Genomic DNA, 27799 nt, shown 5'->3' on the forward strand with positions numbered 1-27799 from the left:
GGAAGAACCTCAAGGTGCTGCTGCTCCTCCTCCTCCTCCTCCTGCTGCTCCTCCCGCTCCTACTCCACCCATGGGTATGTACATCACAAAAGTTGGATTGCATTTTTTTGTATGAATACAATTTATGCATTCATGGTATGTTTTTCACAATTACAAATATTTACTTTACAAGCTATTGTAGTGATGGGATGCAATAGTTTCACGAAATATGTTGTTTCCATGTCATACAGGAAAAAGAAGGGCCCCAAAAAGGCCAACAGGGATCGAGAAGCAGCAGGAGATAGAGAAGCGCCTTCTGCAGGCATTGGAGAGAGACACCCCTGCTCCACCAGCTCCACCACAATCTGAGGATGAACTCTTCATGAGGAGCCTGGTTCCTTCCCTGGAAAGATTGCCACGCCAGCAAAAGGAATATATAAAATTGCAATTTCACAAATTAATTTATGATGCCAGCACTGTGGTGCTGAATTTGGAACATTTGGATTAGACATCTGGGGGACAATCTTTCCAGGGAACGAACCAGGAATTTAAAAAAAACAATTGGTTTGTATTTTGTAACAATTAGTTTGTTTTTTGTATATGTTTTTCTATACATTTTCAATAAATCAATGCACTTCATTTCATGTTACTTTGTCCATGTTTTTTATTGTAGTTTTACAAGAAAACTTAAGGATACAACTATATATATATATATATATATATATATATATATATATATATATATATATATATATATATAGTGAAGGACACACTGCTACAACATATATTAACTAACATTGCAGGAGGTTTGCTCAGTAGTAATGTGTGGGTGGCTCTTAAAAGAGCTGTTTTGGATGTGCTTGGGCATTACAAGGTGTCTTGCCATGGGAAGATCTGGAATTAGCAGGGGCTTTGAGGACAACATGCTTTCCATCCAGTGCTCCACAGCAGAGAGGACAATTCCACCGCTCCTCAAACTGCACAGCAATTGATCTCCACTCCTCTGTGGTGGGCACAGCCATGAACTCCTCCACAAGTCAGTCCCAAATAGCTGTGGCAACATCTGGGACAATACCGGCGACAGTGGAGACCCCGACACGGAAGCTGTTTGCGATGGTCCTAAAGGAGTCACCAGTAGCAAGATATCTGCAGCACAGAAGAACATTCAATTTAACAGAGTTATTGAACATACTGTAGCTGCTAATATAAGTCGTTTTTTATTGATATGACTGCACAGCTGCTGTCATGAATAATAAACATCTTAAATGCTGGTGATTTTCGTAAGATTACGTTATTTTGAGTATTGTCGGACTTCGGATCCATCATGGATCCAAACTCCATTCAGAAAAACTATGTTAAAGTGGCTTCCTTGCCCTGTTGTGGACCGACGAAGCCTGAACTTATTTCATTCTTTCATTAATTCATTTTATGGAACTGCCACTCACCGGAGACAGACGGACAGACTGTAGTAGGTGTCCAGTCGACAAATCCTGGGACCGACCCGAGCCAACAGGTAATCAAACTGGCTAATGGTTAGCCTCATGTAGCGCTGGAAGCGGCAGTCATCCAGACGTAGTTCCTGGAGAAGTCTGTGAAATTCACCGAGCTGTGTGCGCCTACGGATGCTGTTATGGACCCAGAGACGACGGTGTTTGGCATTCCGACGTTTGAGGGACTTCCACAACACGTACAGAGCAGAAATTGTCCTTATTCCTCCGGTTGACGGCGGAAAACAATGGCGGCCAGATCGAGGCTTCCAGGACGATAAACCACGGCCCCTCTCCGGCGCAACGAGATTTTGCGGCGTCTGGTGTGAACACGACCGGCGGCGCGTTGGACGATTTTTTGCAGTGCGTTGGACGCTTTTTTGCAGTGCGTCAAAAAATCAACGCGACCCGTGTGAACGCAGCATAAACACCGGTCGCGTTGATTTTTTGACGCGCGTCGAGATTACATACAAAGTCTATGCACAGACGCGATGAGACTGGGGCGCCGCGATTTTGCGATGGCGCGGCGCGTTGGACGCGTTATTGCAGTGCGGTGGACGCGGTGGACGCCGCAAAATCGCCAACGCGCGAGTTGAAATTTTTCAACTTCAGCGACATAATCGCGTGACGCTGTGGCGCGATAGCCTATCAGCGTTGAGTTGCTGCCCCCGTCATCAGTGCCGTAGCTCATGCCGGTGCTGAATCGCAAACAACAATGGAGGACAAATTAATAGTGGCGGTTTTGTGGCTTCCCCGAGCTCTACGATACGTCGTCGTATCTCTACCGCGACCGAACTAAAAAGGATATGGCATGGAGGAAAGTAGGTGAGGACGTCGGACAACCTGGTAAGTTATTATTATGTCTTTGTTACTTGATTCTAGCTATCGGTTGTAATTTACTAACTAGCTATATGAACCATGTTAGCATGAAAGCTAGCCCAACCACCGGCTTTCACACTAAATACGTGCGTTCCTTGTCAGATGAGATTTGCCGACGGAAGTGGAAGACTCTCAGGGACACCTATTTGAGAAAGAGGAGAGAGGAGACAGAGAGAAAGAGTGGCTCAGGAGCAGGGCCATCAAAGAAGTGGAAGTACTCTGCGGTTATGTCTTTCCTCAACCCCTTCGTGACTCCCAGGGAGAGTAGCGGTAACATGGGGAGGGTCGAGGGAGACAGTACCGCAGAGTACTTCACAGATGCAGGACCAGACCAGGACGACATGTCAGAGGCAGCAACAGGGCCATCTGAGATTGACAGGAGAGGTTTGTTGAACGTGAAGACACAAAAGCACAGCATAGTTAAGTCATACAGAAAATATTACTACAGCTGAAGTAGTAACGACAGGCCAAAGCAGTGCAAGAGGTTTGTTTTTTTCATTTGGCAAAGCCTGGTTCTGTATAGTCTTCATACTTATTAAAAAAAATGTTTCATGAGCAAAAATAAGTTATAATAAAGGAGCTTTGAACCCTGGGCTCCGGATCTTAAACCACTATACTGTCATAGCTTTGAAGGCAAATTACTATTTAATTAAAGCAGCACTTTTGAGTCATAAAATTGTTTTATTGTTCATGTTCAAAGATGAAACAGATTGGTCATCAGAGGACGGTGAGGAAGAACCTCAAGGTGCTGCTGCTCCTCCTCCTCCTCCTCCTGCTGCTCCTCCCGCTCCTACTCCACCCATGGGTATGTACATCACAAAAGTTGGATTGCATTTTTTTGTATGAATACAATTTATGCATTCATGGTATGTTTTTCACAATTACAAATATTTACTTTACAAGCTATTGTAGTGATGGGATGCAATAGTTTCACGAAATATGTTGTTTCCATGTCATACAGGAAAAAGAAGGGCCCCAAAAAGGCCAACAGGGATCGAGAAGCAGCAGGAGATAGAGAAGCGCCTTCTGCAGGCATTGGAGAGAGACACCCCTGCTCCACCAGCTCCACCACAATCTGAGGATGAACTCTTCATGAGGAGCCTGGTTCCTTCCCTGGAAAGATTGCCACGCCAGCAAAAGGAATATATAAAATTGCAATTTCACAAATTAATTTATGATGCCAGCACTGTGGTGCTGAATTTGGAACATTTGGATTAGACATCTGGGGGACAATCTTTCCAGGGAACGAACCAGGAATTAAAAAAAAACAATTAGTTTGTATTTTGTATATGTTTTTCTATACATTTTCAATAAATCAATGCACTTCATTTCATGTTACTTTGTCCATGTTCTTTATTGTAGTTTTACAAGAAAACTTAAGGATACAACTATATATATATATATATATAGTGAAGGACACACTGCTACAACATATATTAAGTAACATTGCAGGAGGTTTGCTCAGTAGTAATGTGTGGGTGGCTCTTAAAAGAGCCGTTTTGGATGTGCTTGGGCATTACACGGTGTCTTGCCATGGGAAGATCTGGAATTAGCAGGGGCTTTGAGGACAACATGCTTTCCATCCAGTGCTCCACAGCAGAGAGGAAAATTCCACCGCTCCTCAAACTGCACAGCAATTGATCTCCACTCCTCTGTGGTGGGCACAGCCATGAACTCCTCCACAAGGCAGTCCCAAATAGCTGTGGCAACATCTGGGACAATACCGGCGACAGTGGAGACCCCGACACGGAAGCTGTTTGCGATGGTCCTAAAGGAGTCACCAGTAGCAAGATATCTGCAGCACAGAAGAACATTCAATTTAACAGAGTTATTGAACATACTGTAGCTGCTAATAGAAGTCATTTTTTATTGATATGACTGCACAGCTGCTGTCATGAATAATAAACATCTTAAATGCTGGTGATTTTCGTAAGATTACGTTATTTTGAGTATTGTCGGACTTCGGATCCATCATGGATCCAAACTCCATTCAGAAAAACTATGTTAAAGTGGCTTCCTTGCCCTGTTGTGGACCGACAAAGCCTGAACTTATTTCATTCTGTCATTAATTCATTTTATGGAACTGCCACTCACCGGAGACAGACGGACAGGCGCTCCGCAGCTGAGATGGAACGCCTAGGTGTCCAGTCGACAAATCCTGGGACCGACCGCTGGAAGCAGCAGTCATCTAGACGTAGTTCCTGGAGAAGTCTGTGAAATTCACCGAGCTGTGTGCGCCTACGGATGCTGTTATGGACCCAGAGACGACGGCGTTTGGCATTCCGACGTTTGAGGGACTTCCACAACACGTACAGAGCAGAAATTGTCCTTATTCCTCCGGTTGACGGCGGAAAACAATGGCGGCCAGATCGAGGCTTCCAGGACGATAAACCACGCCCCCTCTCCGGCGCTACGAGATTTTGCGGCGTCTGGTGTGAACACGACCGGCGGCGCGTTGGACGCTTTTTTGCAGTGCGTTGGACGCTTTTTTGCAGTGCGTCAAAAAATCAACGCGACCGGTGTGAACGCAGCATAAGACCTGAATGACTGTATGAGAGACACAGAGAGAGAGAGGGAGAGGAGTGTATGTGCGCGTGTGTCTGTGAGTCTGTGTGTTTATCAACATCACTAATTGGCTCAATCGCGAACACCTGTGTGCCTGAAGCCATTTCATGGAGATAAAACAGGGAAACACCTCTCAAACAAATCATCAAAACTCCCATAACCGTATATCCTATTGCTCCGATATTAATAATTGAGAGGGAGGATGACTTGAGAAACAGATCCTGTAAAAATTGTGTCTGTAGTGTAAAAAATGTGGCTTAACTGGCGATCTAGAAATGGGGTACCGTGTTCTGTGGAAGATGTTTTTGAAGCAAAATTTAACATTGGTCTCTATGGAGCAGAAAGTTGGTTTTCCTCTCAATTAACGGCTTCTGTGTCAAATGTGGAAATCTGTGGGATTCTACAGTAATTTTTCTACGACAAGGACAATATTAGCTACTTCTACATCCAGAAATTATGCATGAAGAGTGAAGATTGTGGACACAGTGGCAAAATACAAATGTTTTTTTCACAAGAATCTCAAGCTGCTCTTCACTCTAGCGGTGACATCACGCACTCTAAGCTGTGCAATACACACCCATTATAAAGTCAGAAAAGGGCTGAAAAATCATAAAAGTTAAAATGCTGCAGTTCAAAAAGTTTAAAAGATATCAAAAAGCTGAATCATGTTGGCAATAGTTGAAGCCATTTGAAAATATTCTCCATAGAGATCCCATTGAAAATAAAAAGCTTAATAATTCAAAAAGTTTACAGGTTAGAAATATGAAAAGTCATAGCACCCCTCTGGTGAAAGAGCTGAACATTTTAATAGTTGAACGGTTTCTGTAGCTTAAAAATGCTTAACAGCATTCCAACAGCATTCCAACAATAAAGAAACAGGATAACAATAGTTGGAATGCTTAACAGCATTCCAACAATAAAAGATCGATACTTAGCATCCCCCAAGTATCGCTACAATATCGCCACGCAAAATATCGCGATGCTATATCGATTTTTTCCCCCACCCCTATAGCATACAATGCAGAAACACGCACATTTCCTCATAAATATATATTTACAAACACACATGAATGAAACCTCACGAAGTCTGTAAACTACAGGAGCTAGTTGCAAGTTTACAGTGACTTAGACCTTGTCACGACTGGTAGACCCACATGGAGAAACAGGACCCGAAAGCACGACCCAGAGAGCAGGGTTAGGTGTAGTAAAGAAAATAAGGCAGAGATCAGAAAAAAGTAACCGCTTTGGGCGGAGGCTGAAATGTGTCCATGATATCACAGAGTGTCAAAAACTGCAAGCACAGAAAGACTTTGAATGATTCAAGACTTTAACCAAAGTTCTGAGTATTTTGTTTCGATAAAGTAGCGTTTGACAACGTTGGCTTCTTTAGTTAGCAGTCAGCATTCATTGATTTTTATTTGGGCCTCTTCGGGGAGATAACGTTGACTATTACCCCCTTATTAAGTTGATGTTTGTCAGGTGTTATAATGTAAAATAACACCCATAATTAGATAACGAGAAATAACAAAAAAAATCCAACAGAGTAAAAGTTTTGTAATGGGTTGGTACAAAAACCATAAGATGGTCCGGGTCCCCTATGGGTCATCACAGGCCCTGTGCTGTGGCTGAGGTGGATGCTCCTGGAGAAAGGCGTGCCTTTATCCCGCGTTAGCTGCGGGATAGTGGCTCCATTGTCTGTGTGTGTGTGTGTGGAGAGAGGCCCTGTGTGGCCCCTCGAGACGCAGCGCTGTGGGGAAACGTCTACGATCTGGACCGCATATGATGCAATCTTTCCAGGAAGCAGCATCCCCTGTCAGCTATCAGCTGCCTCTTGCCTAACCCTGCCTGTCGTCCTCCTTTATTCTCCAGTATATTATATATTATTCTACTATTTCCGCTGCTGAATGCATTCCTGCCTCCTCAACAAGTGGAGGGAGGTCAATACTCTATTCAAAATGCACATTTAGCATTTATTTAAGATTCTTGCAATGTAGGCAGTTAGTATCCACAGTACGCTCAGGGAAGTTTATTCTTCAGCACATAAACTGTCTATTGATAGTCTCCATTCATATCTCACATGACAGAGTTCCAGAAAAGGTCCTTACCTCGAAATACATTGAAAGTTCGAGCAATTATATGACGATTGAAATGAGCTGAAGCTAGACCAGTAAGTCAGCTGGGCTGATATTTTGTTTCACATCAGCTTATTATTTAAAATATGTACAAATGCTGCAGCACAGCATTGCCAAATACATTTTAGGTTATTTAGAAGCAGTGTCTTCATTACAATTGATGCAATGTAGTGGATATTATGGTCACCATTCGTTAATAACCCAATGTGAGGTTTCCTTTAAAAAGTGTTTATGTCAATTTAAATATCAACCCATCTTTATTAGAATTGTTTAACCTCTCAAGTATTATTATTGGCCTCCTAAACGCAGTATCTCTTCCAAGAAGGTAGGAAATCAATTTAAAATCTGGGTAAAAGGGTTTGTATTTTTCAACCTTGACCCAGTAAAATATATAATTTTTTAATTGGTCCAGTATTGAGTGAGAAAGCTGCAATGTGATTGCTCAGGGCAACTCCTCACCGTCAATGTATGTCCACTAAAAGAGCTGACACGCTCAGATTATTATTATAAGTGTCTGACAACATTATCGAAAGAACCCGACAGAGAAATAAAACCTCCTTCTTTACCTTTCACCTGATCCGGTCTGATTGTTATCGTGTCTAATCCAGTCCCGCTCAAGGAGAAGTCTTGTTCGGAAATATATCGCGAGAGGATTACGAGGTTGCCGAAAGACAGCAGTGAGTGAGAGTTGAAGAGAGGAGTGCAGAAACCTGAGCTTAGTGTTGTCTGACAGATTTTCAATGTCATGGCTGAATATTTATCTGATTTCGACAATGTGCATAAGGCCGTGAGATTTCAGAACGAGACTTCTCCTTGAGCGAGACTACAGCGCTCTCGCCATAGACTGTACATGTAAGAAGTGGACGTAATCATCGCAACGTCACTCATTGGTTCAAGTACTGCCATTATTGAAATTTTGCCGTCGCCGTCTTGACTTTTTGCAACCAATGAACAGACGATACCATATTTGGAATGCAGAGGAGTGACATCATTCTGACATTCTGACTTTCTATCACATAATTCTGACTTTCTATCTCATAATTTCGACGATGTGGATATTTTTATAATCAAGTCTAAATTTTTAAACATTTAACATTTTAAATTTTAAATTTTTTTAAATTTTTGTCACTTAATTTTTTTTTGCTGGCGGATTCGCGGGCCACATAAAATGACGTAGCAGACCTTGAGTTTTGAGACCCCTGCTCTAAATGGACCATAATTTACTAAATGAACATCATGCTGTATTGAAGAAGACTTGAAACTAGAGATTGAGACCATAAACTCATGTTTACAATGTTTACTGTAATAAATCAAGAGAGAAGTACCGGTAGAGTCATTTTCGCATAGACTTCTATACAATCCGACATTCTTTTTGCAACCGGGGGAGTCGCCCCCTGATGGTCTGCATCGGCTTCACTTGTCAGAACCAGAGGTTGCTGCCTGGCTTTCACTCGATACTGGACCAATCATAGAAAAATTGTTGTCCCCATTAGTCACCTAGAAACAAAAACACGGCAAAAAATGGTCCCTTTAAGAGTCCACATGAACCCCAACTTCCCCGATCCTCTTCATGTCTGCTTTCTAAACGGTATCAGTAAACTCACCTCTTCTCTTTCAGCGGCGGCGGCGGAGAAGGACGGGACGCCGGTGTTCAAGTTCCCGCGGTGGCGGATCAAGGGGAAGCCCATCCCGGAGGTTGTGGAAGCCTACAAGGCGGTGGGTGCCGAGCTCAACGTCATGCCATTCTGCTCCCAGTTCATCCCCATGAACGTCATCGATGACCCCATGCACGGCTCCATCATCTACCACCCCTCCATCCTGCCCCTGCACAGAGGAGCTTCGGCCATCAACTGGTGAGGAGGGGAGGGAGGGAATCCACAGACTTTATGTATTAAGTGACGACTGCAGAGGACAGCCTGTGTGAGAGACACCTGTAGAAGTCCATCAAGGAGACGTACTTTGTTCATTTTGTGTGGTAATGGCAGCATATTAACAGAATGAATGAATGACTGTTTTATTATTGTGTCATGCGTATCACTGCGGACAGCCCACATCTGCTTACAAGACACCTTAAATCCTAGAGGTGCAATGGATCACAAAAGTCACGGTTCGGACCGTACCACGTTTTTTGAGTCACGGATCGAATAATTTTCCCGATCAGCAAAGAAAAGGGGACGAGACAAATATAACTTTGCTTTCCATTTATTAATTGAAGAACTTCAACAACACTTAACGCTAAAAATTTTGGGCTATAGTCTTACATAAAAACAAATGCCGCGGTGATACCTTGCTGTTGTGGTGGCGGCTTGGCCCCCGTCGCTGACATACTGGGATGGCGGCGCTTCATATGTATGGACATGCCCGATATATGGCCGTTATCTTATGTCTTTCTGGTTGAACAATGCCTACATACACGTTAGTGCTGGTTCATATGCTGCAATACATGCATAGTGGGGCGACTGTGGCTAAGTGGATAGCAGGGCCTTCCTTCAATCAGAAGGTCGCCGGTTCGATCCCCGGCTTCGGCTCTGCTAGTCGCGTGTCCTTGAGCAAGACACTTAACGCCAAAATTGCTCCCGTAGTTGTGCCTACGGTTTAGAAATGTGATAGAATCTGAATTGTAAGTCGCTTTGGATAAAAGCGTCTGCTAAATGACTGTAATGTAATGTCACAATGGGAGATAAATGAACACAAAACGGATATCAGATTTAAAATGTGAAATTATGAAAGAAAAAAAACAATTAAATGCCAAATAACACATTTTATTCTCATACAAATGAAATGTTTAATTTATTAGCTTTGTTGGCTAATTTGAGCTAACTTTGGATAGATATTGTGTTAGTGTTATGGCCATAACTTCTGGACACAGGGAGAAATCATTCCTCAGCTCATCGATCAGCTCATTGATTGGCTGAAGTCCAACAAGCCCCACCTGGGCCTATGCCCCATTGTCCTAAACTTCACAACCCCCACATTCCTCAAACCCCCTCTCAGACACTTAATGCATGAAATGACCAGACTCCTACAAGTAAATATACTGTATCATATTCTATCCATTACTAGGAGCGCTTTAAAACTTAAATTCCTCACAACCAGAGCAAAGCAGGAAAATCCAGGGAGGGCGAGGGTGGAATCCAGGCAGGAGGAGGTAGGGCAGGGCAGGCAGACTGGGGAACCAGGAGGATGAACAAAACTGCGGGAACAGGGAGACTGGGTCAATACAATGAAAAGCACTTGGGAAAAAACTCGAAATAATTCTCTAAACAGCGCGGCCAGCGTCGGAAATACACGAGGGCAAAGGGCAAAACTGCCCCTAAGAAATATCAGTTTGCCCCTGATATCACTAGGAGAGGGGAAAAAATGCCCCCGAACTTTCTAAACTAATAAAAAAAGGGAGCGCTTCTTAATCAGACCTGTGACTGCGGTCAACTCAGCAGACACTTAATTCTTAGTGCACCTATATCCTGACATTCATTTAAACGCCGCAGATCTGGAGCGAGCGAAGGACTTTGAAATTTACCGGAAAGATTAACGTGAGACAATATCCGGTTGTTTCAGACGAACATCCGGTTTTCAGAATAAGATGCCAACAAAGTATAAATATTGCATAATGGAAATTAGATTCAATGAATTATATTCACATGAAGTATAGAACATGCTACCTGCAGTGAGTTAAAGGGAAAATACACCTAAAGTGTCTTTATTCTTTGATTTGAGGGCTGCTGGAAATGAATAATACCTGACTGACAGTCAATTAAGATATTTTACTCAGTAAAAACTGAACTGAATTTGTACCTTTTTAAATGGCACATTTTTTTAATTTTTAAGGTGCTATAAAAATGTTTTTCTCAAAAATTCCACACAATGACTAATGTATATGTAATCAAGGCATCGTTGACTTAATAATTGTTAATAGTTTAAAACATTTAATAACAATAAATAACCACAAAGAAATAAGAATAAAATTGAATGTGATTGTCTGATTTATGTTTTTTTGTTAAAAAAAATCTAAGAAAACACTTTGAATCTGTAGACTACTGCCTAATAGTCTTATTATTGCCATTTGATGACAATTGTTCATATATTGTAAGCCTAAACAAGTATATTTGTTGTTTTGAACAAAGGTTCAATGTCATTTCACAAGTTTCAAAAAGTGCCCCCAAGTTTTTGAAAATGCCCCTGGATTTCAGTCAGTGGGGGCAAAAATTTCCTACCCTGAGCGCAGCCAAGAACGACTAACTACCAGGTGAGCTGGAAGAACCGGGGTAGATATACTGGTGAGTTGATGAGTTGATGGAGTGCAGCTGGTTTGACTGGGCAGGTGAGGTGAATTGTAATCAGGAAGCCGGGAGGAGACCAGGTCGGGATGGGTCTGACAGTCATATTCCTATGGGTACCAGCACATGTTGGGGTCATAGGAAATGAGATGGCAGATGTGTTAATGTTGCAGTCAGCTTCAGTAAATCAGAAACAAAAAGTATCATTAAACAGAGGTTGAAGGAAAGGTGGCAGAAGCAGTGGGAAGAAGACAGGAAAGGACGGTGCTTTTACAGAGTTCAGTGGAAAGTGGCAGAAATGAGATGTGCAGGAAGGAAAATGTGACTCTTGTGAGCAAGAGGAAACAATAGAGCATGTAACAGAACAATGGCAGGAATATGAGCAGGAAAGAGGGCAGCTGATTGGAGATCTCGGCAAGATGAAGGTACGGCTGGATATAGTGGACATTCTGCAAAAGAACTCAAAAAGTGAATGTTATCAAGTATTATTTCAATATCTTCGATTAATTGATATTATTAAGAAAATATGAGCTCGTTGTTTTGTTTTGTTTCTTTTTTCTTTTCCTTTTGAATTAAATTTTGCATACAAGTATCCTATTAGACACCCTGATCCACACTCCATACCAGTTGGTGGCGGTAATGCACCAATTCATTGTTTGCCAACCGCCAATAAACCTAACAAGAAGAAGAAGCGACCAGGTCGGAGCCCTGCCCATACCACACACACACAGGACAAGCAGGAGGCACGGCCTGGCCGTGACACCAAGTCCCCTCTGTGTTCCAGGACAGAGTGGAGGGTTTGTGCTATCTGTCTGTGTAGCTGGAGGTTGAAACCAGTTCTGTTTGACCCCAAACTCCCAACAAGCTGGTTTTGTTATCGCTCCCTCTTGCAAGTCAGTTTGTTCGCCGCCCTTACTGTCACTCTGTTCCTGTATCACTCTGGGTATATGAATAAGTTCCGCCATCTTTCAATCGTTGAAACACAACTTTTCCATTTATGCCACATATACCACTGTTTGGCACTGGTGATATTATTACCAGCTGCTAAAAAAAAAAGTAATTTAAGTCAGAAGGAATAGTTTGACATTTTGGGAAATGTACTTTTTTGTTTACCAGAGTGAGACAATATTTCAATTTTTGTACGAATTAGACAAATGAGATAACAACTTGTTAGATAATGAGCTTTAAATGTGCTGGTAGGTGGGTATGCTTTTTGTTTTGGACAGAGAGGCCCTGCTTCAAGTATTCATGCTAAGCTGGGCTAATCATCCAATATCTTAAACTGGCTCTTCATTTAACGGACAGACATGAGAGTAATGTTGATCTCATCATAACTCTTGGCAAGAAAGTGAATGAGCATACACCAAACTATTCATTTTAGGTGTAACATGTTCATTTAAGCTGCAGACTGCTAGCCTCCCAAAGACCTACATCTCATTGAACATTAGAGAGTTTGACTGTAGAGTAGTCTCAGTTTTTAAAAAGTGCACTTAGAATAGTGCAAATCTCTGCCACATGTGTCTGCAACGACCACTGCTGTAATGTTTTATTAATTAATGCAAACCACAATTCTTCAGCGCAAGCGTATCAGTACGCATCTTTCACTTACACGTTTGCAGCTAAACTGCAGCTCACTGTGTAACGCTTCCTCTGAACTGAAACTGTTCGTCCTGCTGTATGTTTAGTTTCATTAGCTGTTAGCTCGGTTAGCCAAACGCACAGCAGGACTCCGTTAACTGTCCGGTGGTTGCTAACAGCTTCCTGGCTCCCCTGCTGCCACCGTAAGAAGATGCTCTCAGTAGTCAGCGCTTGCTTCAGTGAGTCAGTTTTGCTCAGCGACAGTTTAATAGCCGTCCAAACTGAAGCTGTTATTGATCACTTGAGGAGTCAGCAGCCAGTGACGGTATAAAACAGTCAATAAAATATGTCTTTCAAAAAGTGTAAATCACTGCAACCGTGAGGGTCATAAATGAGCACAAAAAACATAAGGCTGATGGTTCAGCAGTATGTGATCAGCGTTGGACAGACAGACAGAGATGCACGCACATAACCGAATACATAATCTCCTTGCAGAAATGAGTCTGCATTTCATATTTGAAATCGTGAAAACTTAATTGTGTTGTAGATATGTTTAATTAAAGGCTCCATTCATCCACTTTCTAAACTTTATTCATTTCACGGCCGTGCCGGACCCGGAGCTTATCCCAACATGCATTGGGTGAGAGGCGGCTGCACCCTGGACAGCTCACTTGTCTGTAACAGGGCTAACACCATTTACAGGCTCTGGAAAAACGAATATATTCTAAACTCACTTGCCATGAGCCTTAAGAAAATGTGTGAATATATTCAATTGTCCAGAGAGAACCGACGGCAGACGGCTTGTTTGTTTCACAGTCCTATCAACAGTCTGACTGCCTCGGCCTCACATAGCTTCTATCTTTTCTTTATCATATTCTGCTCCGTTTGGTTAGGTTTATGGTCCACTTTACATCCTATATCTCAGACTGTTATGTCACCGCTCCATGGTTGCGTTATTGTTCTGTGTGTCACCAGGACCCTGATCCACGGCGATAAGAAAGCTGGATTCACAGTGTTCTGGGCCGACGACGGCCTGGACACCGGACCCATCCTGCTGCAGAGGGAGTGTGCTGTGGAGCCCAATGACACCGTGGACACCCTCTACAACCGCTTCCTCTTCCCAGAGGGCATCAAGGCTATGGTAACCAGCTGGAATTTCATATTTTTCAGATGAAATACTCCCTTTGATCACATGAGGATTGTCATCAAGAGTCTATTATCAGCATACATTTATATAGAACCCTTTTTTTCAACTTGAGTAATCCCTCAACAACATATTAAAACAAGTTTCCTGGGGCAGGTGGAGTCGGTGCAGCTCATAGCAGACGGGAAGGCCCCTCGGATTCCCCAGACAGAGGAAGGAGCGAGCTACGAGGGCATTCAGAAGAAGTCCAACTCCAAGGTGAGAGATCTTACTTCAGACAGCAGCCCCACAGTCGGATACGTGATTTTGATTTGAGTTCTTTAAATAGGCCATTTTCATTCGTTCAGTGTGGAGCACCAAAAAGTGAACCGCCCTACAGGAAATGAATAACGTACACCAAAACATCTGTGACATTTTCTTTTCTTCGCGACTTGATTCGCTGTCGCTGATTTCAATAAACAAAGACTCTTCTGAATGTGTGAGTGAAATGTGGGGATGGGCTTTCAAAGGCTGGTTCTGTTTCGGATGTGGTTCCACCAGGATTTAATGAGCAAAGACGCCAACAAATCTCTCGTCAAACCTTTTTATCTCTCCTCTCTCTCTTTATTTATTCGCAACGATTGATAGAAAATGTCGAGGTTCTTGTGTTGAGCTGACTGTTGCTGGTTACTGCTGCATGAACACAGCTGAAGTGCATCTGGTTTAGACACTGTAGCAAGGATCTGTCAAGGCTGTAAGGGGGGGGGGGGGGGAGTGGTAACCGCAAGTCGCTCTTTATATAATAAGGGTTTTATTTTATTCTACTGTTTTAAAAAATTTTGCCTTCATTTAGGATCACATTACAGCAGCAGTTCACACGTTTATCTTTTATTTTTTCATCTTTTACAATAGTTATAGAACACAAAGACAACAAAAGGGTGTTTTTCATTTGAGTTAAAGAAATGAAATGAAAGAAATAAACATATTTAAATGAAGGGTGAGTTCATTTGCCACTTCTGACAAATTTCTTCAAATCTAGTTTCCTGAAGGCTGATGGAGAAGGGGATTGTTTCCATAATAAAGTCTTCATATTATCCATTCTTCTATGGATGTGGTGTCTGGATTAAGCCGTTTCGTTGCATTACTATTTTTAATTATTTTGTTCTTCTAATATTTGTGGGTGTTGAATCTAAAAGCCCAAAAATGAATTGTTCCCAGTGAAGTCATTTTAGTCCCATTTATAGTATCTGTTTGAATCTAGAAAGTATTTAACTTTTGGCTGGGCCCAACACGTGGAGGTGGTTGGCCTCCTGGGAGTCCCTCCAGCAGCCTGCATTCATCGACTTCTGAGCAGGTGTGGGCTGAGCTTGATATCCTCCATTGAAAGTTTTTATCATGGAAAAATGTCATTCCATTAAATGCAAATATCTCCTAAATTCACAGATTTGTATTTTATAAATGTAGCCCAACAGTGCCAGGTATGTAGGATTGAGTGGCTGCCTGGTGTTTGTCTCACAAGAGGAAAGACAGAGGTGGGGCTGATCTTAGCTGCTCTCTGATTTGCCCCATGGAGCCACGTTTGCTGGCAGGTAATCTAGATGTGCTATTCTTAGTGCAGAAGGTTTTCATTTCCAGCATCGTTTTACCGCATGTCGCTCAGCGAGCAGCGAGCAGCTGCTGGGCTTCCCTCACATTCTCAGAAATGGGGGTGACCCGGTCTTGAAATGAATCCGACCCCTCAGCATGTCTCTCTCTGTCCCCGCAGGTCAACCTGGCCCAACCGGCTGGGGCCATCCACGACTGGATCCGCGGCCATGACAAAGTCCCCGGTGCCTGGACCGTCGTTGATGGTCAGGTGCGTTTTCCTGGAACACAAAGCAGCAAAGAAAACACGCACACACACTCTGTATGCTGTGAGGTCAGACTGATAGCGGTTTGCAGAGCTGACATAGATCCTGGTATTTTTGGTAGGAGGCGGATGTTCAGTAACTTAAACGTTTTTGTCCTGGAGGAGTTGAAATGTGGGCTCACATATGTTGTGGTTTCAAAGAATGGTGTCACTAAACCAGGCATTTAAGCGTCTTTTGTTTTTTAACTTTTAATATTATAATAATAATAAAATGTAACTTACTTTTCGTAGCACTGACATTTGCAGGTTAACTTGTTTTATGCTGATTAAACAAATGAGACACAACGTGTGTATCAGTGAGCTTTAGAGGTGCTGGTAGGCGGATGTCGTTACCTTTATGATGGAACCAGGCTAGCTGTCTCGCCCTTGTTTCCAGTCTTTGTGCTAAGCTAAGCTAACTGGTGCTTGGTTCGTATTTAGTGTGGAATCGATCTCTAAACTCTTAGCGAGAAAGCTAATTTAACAATCTGTCGAACTATTCCTTTAAAAGGTCAGCTGGAGAAAATGCTTACAGACCCTCAGCAGAGGACAGTCTCTCATACTATGACGAGGATGTTACAAACATTGGATTAAATTCGGTTTATCTTGACTTAGCTTGCTGAACCGGTAGCACCATATTCAAATGTGACCATTGCGAGTTAATAAAATATCTGATTGAATTCCTCCTGTTTGTTCTTCCTCAGTCTGTGACCCTGTACAACTCGTCTATGCTGAGGGGGTCTGTACCTGCCGGTCAGCCCCTGGAGATTGAGGGGGCGTCCCAGCCCGGCCTGGTCACCAAGAACGGCCTTGTGCTGTACGGAAGCGACGGGAAAGCTGTGAGTGTCTCTCGTACTACAAAACAAACATTCAGAGCGAACAAAGGTAGCGTTGGGGGTGAGGGTCATGCCTCTGTTGGCTGTTGGTTCAGATGCACTCCAGATACAGTGAAAGGCTGCTAGGTGATTCAAACGCAGCTGGAAATGAGTCAAATACAGCGTGTGTTGTGTGTGTGATCCATTCTGTGTTTGGTCCCCAGCTCCTGGTGAAGAACCTGCAGTTCGAAGACGGGAAGATGATCACTGCCTCGAAATACTTCTCCTCTGGAGAAAGCTCCAGCGTGGAACTGACCGATGATGAACAGAAGATGGCGGAGGAGATCAGGGCAAGTCAATGGTGGCGGACTGTGTTCAGCTGATCGTGGCCCACGCGCAAGCTTCTGCTTCTCTTGAATATGTTTTTTTTTGTAAGCTGACCCAAGAGAGTGTAGCTGACTGAGAATGCTTTCATTTATCACAGAACATCTGGAAGGGCATCCTCAGCAATGTCACAGCCGTTGAGGACACCACAGACTTCTTCAAGTGTGGAGCCGCCTCCATGGATGTGGTCAGGTGAGGGAGGAGGCCGGTGCAGCCATGGGTCAGAAATGATCACTTGGAGTGAGCAGTCGGCATGAAAGACGCCATGAAACAACAAATACATATTTGTTTTAATTGTGAGCCTCTGCAACCACGACAGGTCCTTGAGCATACAATCATAAATGTGCACGTAAAATATCTGAGATATGAGATTAGCTGTGAACCGACAACGACTGAACACACCTGAATTCATATGCAAATAATGATACAAAGTCAGAAGAAATAAAAGGTGCACGTAAACCTATGAATTTTGAAAACCCTTTACGATCCTAAAGAAACTACTGTGAGCGCTGCTGTCTGTTGTGTGCAGGCTGGTGGAGGAGGTGAAGCAGAAGTGCGCCGGCATCCAGCTGCAGAGCGAGGACGTGTACATGGCTACCACCTTCCGGGACTTCATCCAGATGTTTGTCCGCAAGCTGAGAGGGGAGGACCAGGAGGAGGAGCTGGTCATCGACTATGTGAGTCCTCCAATTTGATGTCTCAGTGAGCCCAAACTGAGCGTGCTGCTTTTTAACCAAAGTGGGGTGACATCCTTTCCGTTTAACTTCCAAATAGGTAGGTGATTGTGGGTTGTGATTGTTGCACTGCTACTGTTGTATTTTATCTAGGCAACAATAGAAATAAACAACATGACGGTGAAGATGCCAAACCAGTGTTTCATCAACGGAAAGTTTGAGGATGCAGAAAACGGCAAGGTCTACGACACCATCAACCCTACTAACGGATCAGTGAGTCCCTGTCATATGAATACACAGAAGGTTGCGTTCTCGCATTAATCATTAGACCGTGTGTGACCATTGCTTCCTTGTGATCTGCTAGGTGATCTGCAAGGTGTCCTTTGCCTCGGTGGGGGATGTGGACCGGGCGGTAGCGGCTGCCAAAGAAGCTTATTATAACGGACCCTGGGGCAGGATGAACCCTAGAGACAGAGGGAGTCTGCTTTACAAGTGAGTAGCTCCACCTAGAGGACTGCAGTGGGACTGCACAGAGCGCAGAGGTCTGCTCTGTAAATGACATGTCCCGTCTTCTGCTTTGTGTAAAAATCAAGAACCAAAAAGAAGAATTTCCTATTTTTTTGGTTTAATTATGGTGTCCACTAGTTTTTGGCTACGTACATGGAGACCTCATTAACATACAGCCAAATGTTGCTGAAAGCAGTATGGTCATATCACAGGCTATGATTTTATGGTCATCAGTCAAGTGAGTGAGTAAAAGCAATTGGAACATACTGGATTTGAATGGCTATATAACCTTTTATCCCAACTTTATTCATAGATTTTCAATATAACACAAGATTGTGCACAAAATCATTGCATCTACAGCGTTATGTCAGACGACAGACAAAAAAACAGAAGTCTCTTTTCAGAGATTGTTTCAATCCATGACGATCAAATCTAGACCTTTGAGCTCTGGGACGGAACGCCACTTTAGTCCGCATGTTTACATCAAATAGAAATGGCTGCCATGAATGATAGAACCTCTCAGTTGAGCCTCCAAGAGTAAACTTTATCTTTTCTAGGTGGAGAGACCACATAAGTTCTCCAATCCACCGAGTATGCGATGGTGGTGGTTCTTTTTTCCCACTACAGCAGAGTTGGGCGTCTAACTACTTGAGAATCAAAAGCTTGTATTCCAGAAATATCTCTGCAAATGTCCTAAAAACAGAAGTCCAATAAGGGGACACTCTTGGACGAGTCCAGAAAGTTTGAATAAAGGAGCCTATTTGTAATTTACATCTGTTCCAATTAAGATCCAAATCAGGATAAATCTTTTCATTTGAGAAGTGAAGCCGATGTACCACTTTAAACTTTGTGAGCCTGTGTTGAGAGCAAACAGAGGCAGCATGAACTCGTTCAGTAATGGACTTCCAACCATTCTCTGAGTATTAGTCCTCGTCTCTCATGCCCCCCCCCCCCCCCCCCCCCCAGGCTGGCAGACCTGATGGAGGAACACCAGGAGGAGCTGGCCACCATCGAGTCCGTCGACTCAGGAGCTGTGTACACGCTGGCCCTTAAGACCCACGTGGGCATGTCCATCCAGACCTTCCGATACTTTGCCGGCTGGTGCGACAAGATCCACGTGGGTTTAACGTTCGGACACACACACACACACACGCTGCAGTTTTAACGGATTGTGACACCAGAGGGTTTCTCTGTTGCAGGGCAAGACGATCCCCATCAACCAGGCCAGGCCCAATCGCAATCTGACCTTCACCAAGAGAGAGCCTCTGGGGTAAAAGCGCTGAGTTTTACCGAGCGATTCCTACAACATTGTCGCTGATTGTGTGTTTCTTACACTGTGTGTCTTATCCTTACTTCAGTGTGTGTGCCATCATCATCCCGTGGAACTATCCTCTCATGATGCTGGCGTGGAAGAGCGCCGCCTGCCTCGCAGCGGGAAACACGCTCGTTCTCAAACCCGCGCAGGTGAGATCGCCGCGCACACACACTTTAACTCGCATATTACTGCTAAAATCACTGAATATTCACCAGGTTCGAGGTAAATGTGCTGAGCAAGGCTGAATGGACCCGGTGAGTGTCTCATGCATTATCCCCCAATGTTTACAGGTTACTCCGTTGACGGCGCTGAAGTTTGCCGAGCTGTCGGTAAAAGCCGGCATTCCGAAAGGAGTCATAAACATTTTGCCAGGCTCAGGTAATGAACACACATACAGGATCCACGTAGTCTGTTTTCTGGTCTTACTGTTTGTGATTTTTGTCCGTGAGGTCATGAGGTGAATTAGAAATCAGTGCAAATAGAATCTGACCGATAATATTCAGTGGTACCCGACATCGGTCGCTTGTGAAAGCAACAGTATGTAGGGTTCAGGAGGGTCCATTGGCAGAAATGGAATATAATCTGATACTTACTTGTGTATGATCACCTGAAACTAAAAAAAGATTGTGTTTTCATTCGCCCTTCATATCTACATAGGGAGTAGATATGTTGCTCCGCCGTGTTTCTACGGTAGCCCAGAACGGACAAACCAAACACTGGCTCTAGAGAGAGACTTTTATGTTTCGCGTAGGCCTGCCGTAGTTCTCCGAAACGCTCGGCACACAGGAGAAGTATCAGTTGGCTGCACTGTTGAACGGGGTGACATGTACCTAAATCACCACTGTAGTTTGTTTTGACTCAATCCCACTTACTGCTGCCTCACTAGAGCACCAAATGTGGATTAATCCGCCACTGGAAATAGTCCCCAAGAAATGCACTGTTTCCTCCTGTTTGAGTAACGTTTGATGAAAACTACAGGGACCAGATGTTTTAGGAAATAACGAGCACTTTATAAAAAAATTACAGTATACATTTACAGGCCCCTTTGTGAAGATTTACATATTCAGAAGGAACCAATGGGCTTAGAGCTGAGAGCCCCTTACATGGGAGGGAAGTCAGAGAGTATTGAGAGACGGACCCACACATGGTTGGATTTAGTCTTTGTGGTATCCGTTGACCAAATGAAGAGTCTACAGTAACACGTAACCTGTTCCGTCCTCCAGGTGGTATGGTGGGACAACGTCTGTCCGACCACCCGGACATCCGCAAGCTGGGCTTCACTGGCTCCACACCCATCGGCAAACAGATCATGAAGAGGTATCAGCTAGCGAAGTCATTGCTCGGTCGACTTAACTGTCTGGTGAAACTTCATGCCTCTTCTTTTATCTTGTGACTTCCTGTTGCAGCTGTGCGCTCAGCAACCTGAAGAAGGTTTCTCTGGAGCTGGGGGGGAAGTCGCCTCTCATCATCTTCGGTGACTGCGACATGGACAAGGCTGTTCGCATGGTGAGAGAGCGAGAGGGAGGGGCTGTTGTCAGGCTGGTTTTTACACCAATGAATACATTTTTTTAATTGATAGAAGTTTCACCTCAAACCTGGTATTATTTATCAACATTTTGCTGTTCCAGGTTCTCAAATGTGAGGATTTGCTGTTTTCTATGATTGAAATTGAATACGTTTAGGTGCAGGAGTGTTTTTCGAACAAAACAACAAATTTGATCTTTGCTTCAGGGAAATTATGATGGCCATTTTTCACAATTTTGTTTAGAGACTAATTTATCAATCGAAGGAATAAAATAACACATAAATCAATAATGAAAATATTCACAAGTTAAAGCCATACACAATGTCTGCCTAGAATGACGACTGAAAGCTCGGTCATGATCAAACATTCTTGAATAAGAATATATTTTAATGTGATTATTATCAATAAATAAATAATTCTACCTTCATTTAATGCATTTTAATACTTAAAGAAAGCTCTAGTTAATGCACAAGAGAATAAAGTGCATCATCCGTGTGTGTGTGTCTGTGATCGTGTGTCTGCTTGCTGCTCCACAGGGCATGAGCTCCGTGTATTTCAACAAGGGGGAGAACTGCATCGCTGCCGGACGTCTGTTTGTGGAGGAGTCCGTTCACGATGAGTTCATCAGCCGAGTGGTGCGTGAGCCAAAACACTGAGAAAGCCTTTCCCTAGAAGAACAAGAGTGGTGCAGGAACAAGTCCGAAAACACAGAAATGAGTCAGCATTTTTTGCACTTCTGGTTGCCTCGTCTTAAAGTCAATGGGTTTATATTTAATGGATTTTTGGTTAGATGCCTGAAATAATGTATTTGGTTCAGAGATTTTCACGTTTTGTTCTACGACATAGAAAAAAACGGTGTTAAAAAATTCTTGAGTGGGATATTTCATTCCAACATCTTCAGAAGTTCCAAGGCTTTTTGTTGAGGGAACTAGGCCTACAAAAATACGTCATCCCTGCAGCTCTCTACACAGCACATTAAAAGGGAACTTCAATATAGTTAGGGGACTGACTCCTGCACTTCCAATACTGCAATTTGATAGTGTCATAGAAACAATGAACTGCATCATTAATCTCCTTTCCAACCTCTAAGGTGGAAGAGCTCAAGAAGATGAAGATTGGAGACCCATTGGATCGCTCCACGGATCACGGCCCACAGAACCACAAAGCCCACCTGGACAAGCTGCTGGAGTACTGCGAGGTCGGGCTGAAGGAGGGAGCGACGCTGGTGTACGGAGGGAAGCAGGTGGACAGGCCAGGTAGAACACACACAGACTCTGAGTGCAACAGCACAATGTCTGTAGCTAAGGGGACTCATTCTCAGTCCACTCGGGTCACCTCTACACACAGGACACAGGCTGTGTGTTTAGAAGCGGTGGGTTTATCTGTATTAACTGTATCTGCTTTTAAAATTTAGCATCAGTTATCATTTACATTTTACAGCAATTACAGACGGCTTTTATTTGACGTCTCTGCACTCACCTGTTGAGTTTACCTGTTCTTCCTTCTTTAAACATCTTTAGTTGATGTGGAGACTAAGATAAGGGTGCAACTAATAATTGGATTCACCACAGAATATAGTCATGTGGTCAATTATTACCACAGTGCCAAGTTTTGTTCAACTGTTTATTTCCTAGTGTTTGTGTTTTTCACAAATATAATACACCATAGAAATCTTTCACTCTCCCCAAACTATACAGTGTATCTTTATGAAGGATAGTTTGGATTGTTAACAGTGGTAATAGCGACATGCTAATATTTAGACCAACATTATCTCTCGGCTGCGAGCCACTCCGCTACCTAGCTATTTACTTTTTGATACAACTTCAGGGAGAAATTGGTGCATTTGCGCTAAAACATTACCACAGGTACGTGGCTCAGTCTAAAGAGGGAAGTTAGAAAATGCATCATTGATAACTTTTGATAAAAGCTCTTTTCAAGTTAGCCGTTTGTCATTTCAGCAGCTTTGTCTTGTTCTCGGTCTTCTCTGTAGAAGCTTTAGCATCATTGTTAACGTTAGCTAATCATTGATATGGTCATTTCCTTTCAGGTTTTTTCATGGAGCCCACGGTGTTCACTAATGTGGAGGACCACATGTTCATCGCCAAAGAGGAGTCCTTTGGCCCCGTCATGGTGGTGTCCAAATTCAAAGATGGGTGAGTCATCAAAAAGGTATCTTGCTGCAGTGCTATTCGAGATGCTAACCGGTATTATCTGTACCTCCTGCGAACCACAGCGACGTGGACGGCGTTCTGCAGAGAGCCAATGACACAGAGTACGGCCTGGCCTCGGGCGTGTTCACCCGCGACATCAACAAGGCCATGTACGTGAGCGAGCGGCTTGACGCCGGAACGGTATTCGTCAACACCTACAATAAGACCGACGTGGCTTCACCTTTTGGGGGCTTCAAACAGTCCGGCTTCGGCAAAGACCTCGGTGAGTAGAGACACAAATGTTGTGGCATGGATTTAGAAAGTCCGATATTTTTTATTTTTTACTTTAGTTGAACATTTGTGTCATTGATATATTGACTGGAATAAGGGGGGGGGGGTCATTTTACACATGAAGGCCAGATTACAAGTTGCAATTACCGGTACAACTCAACCTATGGAGGAATTTGTTAAGTAATGATAACATGGTAGCTCATTTCTGCCAATTTGATGAGGAAAAAAGGGCCTGCAAGTCATTTTAGTCAGACTTAGTAACTCAACATAATTTAACATCTCAAAATAATGACTTAGGAACTCAACATAATGACTTTGTACCTCAAAACAATGACTTGGTATTGCAATATATTGACTTAGTACCTCAGAATAATGACTTTGTATCGTTACATAAGGACTTAGTATCGCACCATAACAAGAAACTTTCTCAAAATAGTGACTTAGTATCTCTATTTAATGACTTAGTATCTATAAATAATGACTTGATATCTCTATATGACTTATTATCTGAAAATAATGACTTATTATCTGAAAGCGTCGCAACAGGTGCGGCTGTTTAAAAAATACCCCTTAGTCAGACCAAACAGCTGATGAGCCGATGGAGCAGGAGTGCGTGTGCAACCAGGCGATCAAATGTAAATAATAGGGGGGAATTATTCAGTCGAAACATTGAGCTCTTGCTGTTGCTCTGTTGTTGAATGAGGAGGGGAAAATGATATTGTTTATCGTGATTAACTAACACTGATATCAATGTCCGTTCCACACACATCTACCTGCATTTAAACAGGAAGTCAGTGGTAAAGTAGTAAAGCCCGCCTCTTGCTTGATTTGATTGGCTGCCTTAGTCAATTGTGACATTGACGAGCGGTGCGACTCTGCACCTGGTGCTGAAGAGTTGAGAATTGTTTTACTTTTAATGTGCGTCTAAAATCCTGCGCAAGAAAGTAGCACACACCAGGCGTTGTTTTTTGTTTGTTTGTAGGAAAGCAATGGTTTTGTGGGCAACCCGTTTCTAGCAACGCATCTCGGTGTGATCGGCCCCATACTTAATTGTTTTTTCTCAGCATATTGCCAGAAATGGCGATATGCCTCAGTCAAAGAAAATGTGACAAAGAGAAATCCCTGTTTGGTTAAAGTGTTCACGAATCAATCCAGTGATGCTTGTTTTGTTGTTGGTGTGGTCCACAGGAGAGGATGCTCTCCTGGAATATCTCAAGACCAAAGCAGTGACTGTGGAGTACTGAGGCACAGACTCCCAACAAACTCTGACCCACATCTGAACAAGAAGGGGCTCGTCTGTCTGTTTCAGTCAGACATCCAGCTTCATTCAGCATTGCTTCTGGACTGTGTGTGTGTGTACTGTATGAATGAGAGCCACAGTTTGGACTACGTGCCTGTCTTTTCTTGGCTTTCCGTTTAAAAAGTCACATCATGGACAAAGGGACACGTGTGGTTGACACCCGTCTGGGTATCTTACATAGAACCCAGAGTTGGACACCTGATGGGAGCCAAGCTGGTTCTGACTATTTTCAAGGTTTCAGTTCCATAAGACTGTGTTTTACGTTAAAACACAGTTTTCAATCTCAAACCTGTTTTCCCGTCATCATCAATCATGTTAAGCAGTTCTGTTAAAAATTAGAAAATCATCTGAAATCAGTCCTTTCTCATCCACTTGTAATGCTGCCTTCATCATTCCTTTCATATTTCTGTTTCCTCTTGAACAGCTTTTCGTCTGTTGTGTTTCATACCAGAAAATAGACAAAGTTTTTAGTTTATGGATACAACTCATCTGCACATGAATGTGAATGTTGAAGCTTGTGTTTAGCTGCCCATGGGTTGAGTTTTGGAGTCGACGGTGCCCTGCCTAACGGGACTAAACTGGAGAGCGTCATTCGGTTAGCAAACCAAATATTAGTACGTAAAGCCGTTGGTGGTCGAGATTGATCATTGACCTGATGGGAAAACATGATTCGGGCCAAAAAGCTCGTTACATTTGAATCGTTTATCCATATCAAAGCAGTTTGTGATTTTAACCGTGTGACAGGTGTTGAACACGGCGTTGTGGTTTTATGGTTGTGATTTTGTTGTCTAAACCTAACTCTGTCGTCATGTTCAGCCCAACCATGATGTTTTTCCAAAACCTAACGAAGTGGTTTTGTTGCTTAAACCTAACTTTAGTTTTTAACGAAATGTCGTCCCGAAAAGAAAAAGTCGTTCTGAATGACACAATTCGAGCCCTTCTACCCGAAACCAATAGATTGCATTTTGTGACAATTTGATAAACTGCAGTGAGACTGTGGTGATAGTTTTCATCAACGGTACAGTACAGCATCACTGCATCAAGGAGAGAAGTTAAACCTCTGGAGGTCAGCAACAAGATTCTCAGGGGGTGTTGCTCTCTAATATTATTTTGTTCTTTTTTTTTTTGTTTTTAAGGTAAAGAATGAACTTTCACACTCATAAAAACAAACTGGTTGTCGTATAAAAAATGTATTGTTGACACTTTATTGATTGGTTAAAGTCTTAATGAGGATTGACTTCACGACAGCCAAATGCAAGTTGAAGAACCGTACTTTTAGAATGATTTCTTCCTCGTTCGGTAGATTTTACTTCTGTATACAAATCATCATTCAGAGACTTGAAACTTGGTTACGACAAGTAATCCATTCGTTAACATTTAGTCTGTTATATTTCATTTTGGATGACTATTTACAATTTGTATTGAAGTGTTTGGCAGCTGTGACATCCAGTACTTGAGATTTCTGTTGCTTCATAGCATCACATTCACACGTTATGTCGTGAGGAGATCTTGTTTAACACTTAGCAATGGTAAATGCAAACAGTTTAATTAAAATGGTTGTATGACAGAGGAGTTTTTAAAGGCTTAGCGTCACCACAAAGATGTGATTCACTGTCTCAGGCATGTTTCAGATTGTGTTAGGAATGGCTCTCCTTTGAAGTCTGAACTTTGGGTCAGAATGGAATCTTGTTAATCAGTATTTTATTGCCACTACATCGAGCTATGGTGAGCCATTTTCATTCTCCTCCCATCACACACACTCAAGATGTTTACATCATGTCCTCGCTGCTGTCTGCTCCCACATCACTTTAGACATTCAGTCTCTTCCCTTTGGTAAATTGGACCTTTTTTTTGTAAATATTTTTTAACAATGGAGGGAAAATGATTTGATGTATTTTTGTCAGACAGAGGAAGACTATGTTCAAACACTATATTATATTTGTTAAAGACACACCAGCTAGCTGTTGTTTTATGTAAGAGATCGTGTACAGCGAGCTTATTACACTGCTGCTTATGAAAGAAATCAATCATTTCATTCAAATATGGATTTAAAAAATATGTTATTGCTTTTAAAAATAATTGTATTGCTTCCACTAAAAAGAAACGGTCCTCTCGCTGTGCACTTGGATCAGAACTGCGTCCAGAACAACGGTCTGTTATTCGCAGCATTGGTCTGCTATACAGAGGTAACAGATCGTAGAAGGCCCCACATTTCGACCAATCAGAATGGAGTATTCAACAAAGCCGTGTAATAAGCATCACTACTGTGAGGAAGTTGTGAAATGAGTTTTCTATCTGTCCCACATTATCAGTAGAGGCAGCAAGGGCTAAGAAGCAAGTGTTTGTTTTGACCTGTCGCTTCAATACACAGCATGTCTTCAGCCAGTGATGTCATACGACGGTGAATAAACTTTGATTTGAATTTGAGTGTGTAATCCTGCTGTGACTCAGAAAACATGGTGGGAGTAAAGAGTGATTCTGCTCTTTCCAGATGTGGTGCTACCATCATTATTTAGAGTGTGTTCCTGGAAATATGTTGAAAGTAGATGTAATATCGAACACATTTTGTACAGTGCCCTCACATACTTCCTGCACAAGACGTTGTATAGACAACAGGGATGTAAATGAGTTAGCACTTGATCACACGTCAGTGAGCTTCATAGTTGGCTTTATAGCCAGACTGGACTGGCTACATGACAATGTATCCAAAATGGAGTTTAATAGTAGCAGAAGTAAAAGTAATGCTAGCTATACTGCTAAATCGATGTAAAGCTAGGTTGCTAACATTAGCTGACGTTAGCCAGCCTGTGCTACTGGTCATACCAGACCAAGTGAGGCTGCAGTAGAGAAACCACTGAGTGTATCGACCAGAGTAAAGGTGTGTTTTATTATTTATGTATTGAACTTTTCTGTGTGTGTGTGTGTGTGTG

The 27799-nt window shown here is 42.8% G+C and overlaps 1 protein-coding gene across 1 annotated transcript in view; it reads left to right on the forward strand.

The window, feature by feature from the left end:
- Window positions 1-27290, forward strand: part of aldh1l2 (aldehyde dehydrogenase 1 family, member L2) — a 33994-nt gene extending 6704 nt beyond the window's left edge. The window contains exons 3-23 of the mRNA XM_079294239.1: window positions 8661-8895; window positions 13873-14038; window positions 14198-14299; window positions 15786-15875; window positions 16613-16747; window positions 16948-17073; window positions 17208-17299; window positions 17637-17784; window positions 17935-18054; window positions 18146-18273; window positions 19255-19405; window positions 19488-19558; window positions 19647-19752; window positions 19894-19981; window positions 20827-20920; window positions 21010-21109; window positions 21665-21763; window positions 22219-22384; window positions 23176-23281; window positions 23362-23561; window positions 24758-27290. Of these exons, the coding sequence (XP_079150365.1) occupies window positions 8661-8895; window positions 13873-14038; window positions 14198-14299; window positions 15786-15875; window positions 16613-16747; window positions 16948-17073; window positions 17208-17299; window positions 17637-17784; window positions 17935-18054; window positions 18146-18273; window positions 19255-19405; window positions 19488-19558; window positions 19647-19752; window positions 19894-19981; window positions 20827-20920; window positions 21010-21109; window positions 21665-21763; window positions 22219-22384; window positions 23176-23281; window positions 23362-23561; window positions 24758-24813 (2579 nt within the window). The 3' untranslated portion in view covers window positions 24814-27290. The remainder of the gene's footprint in view (window positions 1-8660; window positions 8896-13872; window positions 14039-14197; window positions 14300-15785; window positions 15876-16612; window positions 16748-16947; window positions 17074-17207; window positions 17300-17636; window positions 17785-17934; window positions 18055-18145; window positions 18274-19254; window positions 19406-19487; window positions 19559-19646; window positions 19753-19893; window positions 19982-20826; window positions 20921-21009; window positions 21110-21664; window positions 21764-22218; window positions 22385-23175; window positions 23282-23361; window positions 23562-24757) is intronic.
- The last annotated feature ends 509 nt before the right edge of the window (window positions 27291-27799 follow it).

Source organism: Melanostigma gelatinosum (genome assembly GCF_949748355.1).
Source record: "Melanostigma gelatinosum genome assembly, chromosome: 22".
In the NCBI taxonomy this organism is placed as follows: domain Eukaryota; kingdom Metazoa; phylum Chordata; class Actinopteri; order Perciformes; family Zoarcidae; genus Melanostigma; species Melanostigma gelatinosum.